General features: G+C 35.2%; 1 protein-coding gene across 1 annotated transcript in view; it reads right to left on the reverse strand.

Moving 5' to 3' along the window:
• LOC108971836 (protein dead ringer) overlaps positions 1-9,941 on the reverse strand; it is a gene marked incomplete in the record, with an annotated part of 79,675 nt that overhangs the window by 9,096 nt on the left and 60,638 nt on the right. The window contains 1 exon segment of the mRNA XM_018938145.1: positions 4,281-4,464. Coding sequence (XP_018793690.1) covers positions 4,281-4,464 — 184 coding nt within the window.

A 9,941-nucleotide genomic window follows, 5' to 3' on the forward strand; every position in this document is an offset into this window, starting at 1 on the left:
TATTTTAATTTTATTTTTATTTTCTTTTTTGAAAATTTCGAGACCAACAAGTCAGAATAATTTTCGAAATTTTATTTCGAAGTCAACACTTCAGAATAATTTTCGAAATTTTATTTCGAAATCAGCAATTCATTTTGGAAATCCTTTAATTCCCTTAATCCCATAGGCAATATACAGAAGCACCTCCGAAAATAGGTGTGTGGCGATGAGGAATTTACAAAAAAAAATATCTAAAACCCAAAAACCCAAAAAAAAATTTATTATTCTTATAGCAGAATACATAGGTAATGATCGAAAGAGTAGTAAAAATTTAGATTTTTGTTATAATGGCGGTTTCCATGGATAAGCTTATTTTTTGTTAAAAAAAATTTACACCTCAGAGTGACTGCTTAAAAAATCGAAGTTATTAACAAAAATATTATTATTATCAAATATATCTATGAAGGTCGTGTAAAAACGAGCTATCGATCCATCCATTTCAGAGAAACTTTCCTCGCCGACTCTGAAAACAGTCCCGACAGCGACAAAGCTCGAAATATTGCATATTTTTTAATAAACGTTGCATAGCTAACTCCCAGTGTAAACACTCTGCAATAAAAAACTTTTAGAAAACTATTTTATGTTTGTGAAATTTTTCCCACCGCCTGCTAACCATCCAAACTTCATACATATGTACATACTCAAATGTCAAGCCCACATATTTGTGGCGCAAATGAGCCACTTCTTATGCGACGCAACAATTTAAGTAAAAATTGAAATTTAATTAAAGCCTCAGAGTCATTAACGACAGCTAGCCGCACCAAAAACCGCAGAGCAGCGGCCATAAATGAGTAAATGAATTACAAATAAATTTTATGTTAGGCGTTGCCAGGCGAAAACTTAAATAACAATTAAATTAAATATGAAAAGAGACGAAAAAAAGAGAAACACAAATTTAAAAAAAAACCAAAAACACAAACAACAAAAAAATAAATAAAAGGAAGAATTAAAGAAAATTAAAAAAAAAAAAAAAACAGAAAATTGCGAAAAGGTGGCGAAATGCAGTAAAAAGCAAACGAGTAAAAGCCAAAGGAAGCAGAAAGCAACAAATGCCATTACATTTAAATATTTTATTTGTATCTCTAAACGTATAGCAGTGTATGTGTGTGTGAACGGCGCTCGTGTGCCGAGCAAGTTTTACTCGCATGCATTTTCGTGTGCTTTTTATGCACTCCTGCGGTGCTTTATGGCTGTCAAAAGCTTTCGAGTCAACTATCTGCATGAGTGTGTGTATGTGTGTGTGCATGCTATTTGCACTCACTGTATACTTGTCTGGCATTCATAGATGAAACGTTATTGTTGCTTATACATATTATCATTTTGCTTGCAGCAACGCAAGAGACATTAATGCGAAAGCCAACAAATAAAGCCAATATTTTTATGATCTGTTATTAGCAATTGTAAATTATTGCAAGAGTACTAAAAAAAATCACCAGCCTGTGTCTGCTGTTGGTAATGCGTCTGTTGTTGTTTGTTGCATGTGGACGCAGAAAGTTACTAAGAAGGGCTAAGAAGGGCGAGAAAGGTGTTTAAGTAGGAAAATGTGTGCTTACGTAAAAGATAGTATTTCTGTAAGAATGTAATATGTATATTTATACACATATACACTTACATACGTGCAACTCAAATATGCACAAATCAGGTGTGAATAATTTTTTTATCGTACGAAAACTAAATTTCTCTAACAAACTGACGACTGCCAGACACATTTGCGGTAAATTATTGGAGAAAAATTCAAAATTAGCAAAAACGTCAACTTAGGTTACAAAGTAGCTATAATACCCTTCATAAATAGGAAATTTTTTCATACAAGTACTTAATTTTGTTCGTTTAGTTTGTATGGCAGCTATATGCTATAGCAGTCCGATCTGAAAAATTTGTTCAGGGTTCATAGCTATGCTTTAGATAATTATCCATACCAAATTTCGTTACAATATCTCATCAAATGAAAATGTTTTCCATACAAGCACTTGATTCCGATTGGTCAGTTTGTATGACAACAATATGCTATAGTGCTCCGATAGCGGCGATTCTGACATATAAGCAGCTTATTGGGTGGAAATGGATGTGTACAAAATTTCAGATCAATAGCTCAAAAACTTCGCTTATTTACAGACAGGCGGACAAATAACACGGCTAAATTGACTCAATCCCTTACACAGATCAGTTATACACTTCATACTTTATAGGGTCGTCTCCGACCTTTCTTACTCAGTGGCAAACTTAATATACCCCGTTGAGGGTATAAAAATAACCAGACTGCGAGTAATGGTTACACATTGCAAATACCTGGCTGCGGCCACCCTGACGTTCACGCATGAAAATATATCCATACTTATACACTTATATCTATGTAGGTGTGTGCAGTTAAAGCGAAGCTTAAAATTCAAAAATTTTAATTATAAACTACGCCAGCCACTTTGTTGCATGCCACAATGTGTGTAAGTCATTTTAAGCGAGACATAACTTATTCTATAATTTGTTATTGCCGCTGCTGCTGCTCCTGCTGACGACTGACTGACGGTTGTTGGACTGCTGGCTGCACGTCCTCTCACGGCTAGACATTCAGTTAGTTAGATGGTTAGTTATTTAGCCAGTTAGCAAGAAGCCACAAATGTCTTTTGTGGCAATAAAGAAAAGGCCAAATAAAAAGTTTAAAATAAAATAGAAAATAAATAAAATGCAATAGAAATCGCTGCAGCAAAGCTTTATTTTTGCATGTATATTTGCGGTTGCAAGCATTTGTGGCATGCAAATGCATAATGGTTTTTCTTATTGCTATTGTTGTTGTGGAAAAGGGCGCAACCGAACGTTTGCCACATAAAATATGTCATCAACTCGACATTAATGCAACAACACGGGCCAACAAGACGCTGTGCTCTTTGCGGCCATAACACATACTCACACAAATATACTTATACATATACATATGTATGTACTGGCATAGGTATTGGTATTTGTTAGGTTTTGGCTCGTCTGTCTGTGTTTTCCACACATTTATTTGCGCGAAAATTCAGACACACGCGTTGCAAATCTTTAATGCCCGTTGATTGCACCTTTGTGGAAAACAACAAAACCCCAGAAACGTTGCCTTTCTTAACACTTTGAATATTTCTTAAGTCTTTTACAACGAATTCAGCTAGTAAATGAGCAAAAAGTTCGCTTGCCTTAGCTTATTGGCGAGATTTATTCGGAAAACTGTCATTTATGTACTTCGCCAGGAAGGCTCAAATAAATCTAATCCTGAGCACTGCCGGCCCTTTTTCCTAAGCTAAAACTTAAAAAATTTTTTTTCTCCAAAAAGTTCGCTCTCTTATCTCTCATCCGAGGCTATTTTAGGGTAGTAGCTCACTTGCATACATTTTTTCTTTATCTCTACTTTAAATGTAAGATGATCATCATTCGGTTTACCGACTGTTTCAGCATACTATTCTTATGGCTTTGTTACACGTAACGAGTACAATGGCGAGACAGTATTCTGGCCGAGCATGATACTCGGTCGAGAGAGTTGCGTTGGCGAGTAGAGGTTTACACGTATTTTGTTCATCTAGTTAGACAGTGAAGTTTTTCAAAGCTTTATTTACAATATTTGGTAGAAAAAGAAAGAGTTTTTAATGAAGTTCTACCGCATTTCCTAAAAGAGTATTTGCCATTTCAATTCTTTCACAATGCAAAATTCAATTGAAACTAAATAAGCTACATAAAAATCGACCGAGTGGCGAGTGAAGACCGAACGCGTGTTCACATGCAACGAGCGAGTCAGTGATTTGCGCAGAGGGGGCAAAAGAGTGAAGAAAAAAGAAGCACTCGCCCTAGTAAACAAAATGTGATTCTAGTGACTCTCTCGCCACTATACTCGCCCACTGACTCGGTTCATTACTCGCCTTACTGTTTAAACGAAACGAGCACTCGGCCGAGTCACTGTCTCGCCGCTCTACTCGTTACGTGTGATCAAGGCATTGCTATACAATATGTCAAAAATGAACTAGCTGTAAAACTCGATATAACACACAAATAGAGTGAAAATAAAGGCTTGCAACATCCGTTAACTCTTACTTCGGGATCACAAAGTTTAACACATCGCAAGAAAAAATTTCGTACAAAACCCAAAAAGAACCACAACCTAAGAATCCAATATTAAATACACCTAGCCATATGATCTTCAGTTGCTTTAGCATAGAAGTATTTTTTTATGGAGAAAAACTTTCAATTGTCTTGAAAATTCTTCTTTCTCTACTTACTGTGTTCTCAATGTGAATGCGGCACTTGTTATGCTTGAGGGCAAATGTAGACCCTTAATGATTTCCTGCCACAATTTCTTGTTGATAACATCAACAAGACCGCCACGCGCTATAACCAAATTATATAGCTCATATAAGTCCAAAACGGATTTTGCCATTATCGGTAAACGATTGATGGGTGTGCCTGAAAATAAGAAGAAAGTGAATATTTTAAAGATAAAAAAAATTGGGAAAAAAATTATAAAAAAAGTGATAAATGCTTATAGATTTTTAAACTATTAGAGATAGAATTCTATTATAACGATATTCATATTTTGATAGTTATAATAACTACAGTTTATAGGAAATGATGGCATAATTTGACTTATGCAACCTCTTATATATTTATTTCATTGTAAGGAGTTTCAAATATTTCTGATATTTCAAGTTCTTAAATAGTAATTAACTGATTCTTAAAAATTGTAATGATCTTTAAAGCGTTGAAGATCAAAATAAAGTTCTTGTACGGAAAACGTTTCTATTTGATGAGATATCGTCACGAAACTTGGCATAAATAATTGCTAAAGACAGCGCTACAATCTCCGTACAGATTGTTCAGATCGAACTATTATAGCATATAGCTGTCATACAAACTGAACGAACAAAATTAAATGCTTGTATGAAAAATTTTTTTATTTGAAATAATATCTTTACAAAATTTGGCATGAATAATTGTTGAAGGCAACGCTACAATCTCCGCACAAATTGTTCAGATCGGACCACTATAGCATATAGCTGTCATGCAAACTGAACTTTTAAGATCATTAATTGTTTGGTATTTATTCAATTTTTGAAGAGTATTGAAGCTTCTGGGCCACGGAAATTAACGTTTCATCATGTTTTTTTCATAGTTCTCAAAATCGACTCCTTAAATAACCTTAAAGTGTAACAGCTTTTCATGAACTCGTTGAGAATTGCCAGCACAAGTAGCGGTGACAAAGAAAAAATTGTTACTCAAATTTGAACTTTCTCATTTATATGTATTTGTGATTGCGAATATTGAATTTCCTTAAATAAATATAATATTTGTTTACAGTTATTTCACTGATAAGTAATTAAGATAATTTTCTAAAAGCAAATATTTACACAGACTACAAATCAAACATACTTATTTACCGAAGACAAAAGTGAGAAGTGATAATGGAAAATAGAAATATGCTGTTATTTAAACGGTAAGCATACTTTGTTGTTGCAATAAAAAACAACAAATGCTATAAAAGTTTTATAGCAAAGCCCAATGCACACACATACATATGCATATATACATACTAACTATATATACTTGGATACAGTAATCGTAAATAGTATATTGTATATAGCTAATAAGTAGCGTAGCTAATGGCAAGTACAAACAAAAGCAACAACAATAACAGCAGCAACACATGAATGAAAAAAGAAACCAATAAAAATCTCAAACAACACAAGCATACAAATGGAAAAACGATTTTTAATTGCTGGCAATCAATTTAATTACAGTTCAATTATCATCGAATGATCATACGAATAACAACAATAACAATAACAGCTATAAGTAGCCATGGCAATAGCTCAGCAATGCTCCGAATCACACAAACACTCAGCTAACAAAACTACAAGGAAATTAAAAAATAAAAACGATTTAGCGGCGAATGATCAAGTTTAAGCAAATGATCAGACGGACAAGCAGCGAATCGGACTGAATGAATAGCTGACTGACGTTAAACGAACGTCAACAGCTTTATTGCCAACACTCGAGCACAAAACTTTTGAGCATTTGAATAATATGAGCGCATACGAATCAATCCGATCGCAGCCAACGATCGGCAAGCGAGATCATCTTGATCGTGTTGATGATGATGAGGAGGATGATGCTGAGGCACAGCGGAACTTATCGCCGCGTAATTGCTGGAAACGAAAGTGTTAAATGCTCAACTAAGCAGAACAACAACAAAATCAATAAAATAGATTTATCGATAAAGCAAAAACAAAGTGGCAATCACAGACGTTTAACAGACAACAAGACAAAGGCGCGGAGAATTGTCGGCTCACAAAAATAATCAATTCAATACACACATTCAATTTGCGGCTGCTGCAATCGTTTTATAACGAGCATTATTAGGCTGAATTGTAGTTGTAGTTGGTGAAGACGACTAGGGGCGATCAAGCGTGGATGAAAGCGATCGTTCGGCGATGCAATGGTGCGTGTGCGCTGAAGTGTTGCCAACATATTGTACTAATTATGGCGCAGGCCCATTTAGTTTTCAAATAAGTAGTTAAACGTGTGAAAGGTAAATTACTTGTGCAGTGATCGCGTCGATCGTGGAAAAAAAAGAAAAACAGAATATGAACTTTTGCTGCCATGTACTTATATATACGGTTCACAGTTGCATTTTATAGCATTAATACCCTTCACAGGTGAATTTTTTATAGCATAAAGTGTATAAAAAAGTCCTAACTTGATATTGATCAATCAGTTTGTATAGCGAAAATGACGTTTGCAAAATTTCAGAACGATATCTCCAAAACTGAGGGACTTGTTCACGGACTTGGCTGTCATGCTGATCATTTATAGGCTTCGACGTTTCCTTCAAGGTGTTACAAACTTCACGGTAAACTTGATATACCTTCTTCGGGGTTTAATTAGAAAAAATAGTGATCTAAACACGTTCTGATCTTCATAATTTGCCTTCACTTCATTTGCTACACTCACCTACACCCGACAGCTATATATTTATATGATTCCAATACAGGTAAATAAACACCCACAAATGAAATGAAATTAAAAGCGATCAGTTAATGATCATAAAATTCAGTTTAATAAAAAAGCAATTTGTACATTTTCTTATACTTTTTTGCTTCAACTCAAAACATACACGATCGATTAACTTTTTTACGACTTCGCTCGCAAAGGAATCAATCAAACTACAAATGATCGACATGTTGATTGAATGAAAACGTTGTTGTGTTGCGCTATGTTGTTGTACATATTGCGTTAATGCGTAAACACGAGCGAAAAAAATGCGCCTGCAGGCGATGACGAACAGCGGCAGATCAGTGCGGATCGGTTGTGAAGTATACGAAATCAAATAAAAATTGGAAAATAATGTTGAGAAATAAAAAGTGAAAAATTACCAAATGATTGTTGCTGCGAACGCACACTAACACACACAAATACGCATACTTTGCATGCAATTAGAAGGAGCTGAAGATGCGCAGAGGCTAAACGATCGCAGTGATCGAGTGATCGTTGCAATAAAAACTGAGAAATTACCAAATGATTGAGCCTACAAACAGACAAGACAACTTGTAGCTGCATACAAGCGCATCTGCATAGCAAAGAGAAGGCGATAGAGGCGGTTAAGTGATCGCAGTGATCGTTGCACATCATTTGCCTCAGCACGCGAGCAATCAAATGAGCGAGTGCGATTTAATGATGCTTACAAAGCTGGCAACAGCAGAATTTATCAAAAAGGAGTACGCTGGTTGTTGAAAAAATTAATTGCATGCCACAGAGGTGGACAGAAAGTGCGCCAAATAAAATTTTAATGACTGCAATCTTCAAAAAAAAAAATTATAAAAGATAAAATATTTGCTGGCACACATCATTTGTCAGAAAATGTGAAACGAGAAAGAAAAAAAAATCAATAGGCTATCATTCCCTGCACAAATAAAAAGATTCCTTACACAAACGTGATTTCGATCGTTCAGTTTGTATGGCAGCTATAAGTTATTGTGGTCCGATCTAAAAAAAATGTTCCGGATATTTTACAGTTACCTTACACTTACGAAAATAATGCATACCAAATTTCCTGAAGATACCTTTTCAAATAAAATAGTTTGCCGTACAACAACTGGGTTTGGCTTGATCAGTTTGTATGACAGCTATACCGTGTAGTGGTCCGATCTGAAAATTCATACCAAATTTCCTGAAGATACCTTTTCAAATTAAAAAGGTTTGCCATACAACAACTGGGTTTTTCTTGATCAGTTTGTATGACAGCTATACCGTGTAGTGGTCGGATCTGAAAAATTTTTTCAGAGATTTTACTGTTTTCTTCAAAAATAATTCATGCCAAATTTCCTAAAGATATATCTTCAAATAAAAAAGTTTGCCATACAAAAACCTCAACTTGATCGGAAAGTTTGAATGGCAGCTATAGCATATAGTGGTCCGATATCGCCGATTCCAACAAATTAGAAGCTCTTCGGGGAGAAAAGAGCATGTATAAAATTTCATATCAAAAACTCAAAAACTGAGGAACTAAATCGCGTATATATAGACAGTCGGACCAAGCCAAATCGACTCAGCTCGTCATACGGATAATTTTTATAGAATTTCCAACGTGTCTATACGATTTTTGCAAACTTCGTGGCAAACTTAATATACCTGGTTCAGGGTATAAATATAAGATCAAATGCACAGGAATCTCGTTGGCACCGCAGCCAGCGCTAAAGATCGCTGTCGCCTCAGATCGCTCATTATATGAGGGCAAATATGCATTTTTGTGGCAAAGTGTGGCGGTTAAATATACAAAAATAACATAAATGTAATGTAGCTATAAAATTATTTAAAAATGCATTAAAAATTACGGACAAACACACACATCCACATATACATATCTACATACACATGCGAGCAGCGAGCGTGTGGAATGAGTGGCGCTCAGACAGTAGGCGACACAAAAATAATAACAACAAACAGGGGTGGGTTGTAAAGTAAGTGACAGACAAATGCGCTGACTGAGTGGCAAACACACGACAGGCAATCAAATGACAACAAAAGTGCCAACAGCATATCAAAATAGCGACAACAACAACAATAGCGACTGCAGTGAAGAAGGCAGAAGTAAGTAGCCAAAAAGTGGTAATGATGACTAACAGTATTCGGAGCCGCACTAGCAGTCGCAGGCAGTTGCATGGATGCCCATCAGCAGCCTCATTATCACTAATAACAACACAATCAGCATACATATACACACACGCGTGCATACATACATATATGTATGTAAGTATCCCTCAATTGCAGACAAGCCAACAGGAATGTAACTCCATCAGCAGTCAGTCAGTAAAAAAAAAAAAATGCTCCGACGCAGACTGCAACTATTCTTGTTGCTTTTCTCAGGTATTTACTGTGTTGTAGTTGTTTTTCTCGATTAAATTATGTCGGTTTGTCCGTATGTTGTAAATAGGCTCATTCATTCACACTTGAGCAAAAAATAATAATTGAAAATCACTTTATATGGAAAATCTTGCTGTGTAATGTTGTGGCAACGTCAGCTGAAGCACCTTCATTGCCCTATTTTACTTTGTCTGCCAGCAAATTGATCATCGAAATTATGTTAATTAGATATTAATTAATTCAGGCGTCTGCTGTTTATTTATTTTGTGTATAAATGATGCTCGAAATTGAATTGTTGATCCAGATTGAGTTGATGGCGAGAAATTGTGCTTTGTAATAACGGTTATACAGAAATATGTACGTATGTGTACATGTCTGTACCGTTCATATTTATGTATACCTTCTACATATTTATGTAAATTTGTATAAAACACACAGTGAGGGTCACAAACAGCAAAGGCAAGATATGGAATTTTAATATTTTATTTGTTGAATGAAAATGATAAATAATAAATTTAATAGAA

The sequence above is a fragment of the Bactrocera latifrons genome, unplaced genomic scaffold, assembly GCF_001853355.1.
Source record: "Bactrocera latifrons isolate USDA-ARS-PBARC rearing strain unplaced genomic scaffold, ASM185335v1 scaffold_36, whole genome shotgun sequence".
Classification (NCBI taxonomy): domain Eukaryota; kingdom Metazoa; phylum Arthropoda; class Insecta; order Diptera; family Tephritidae; genus Bactrocera; species Bactrocera latifrons.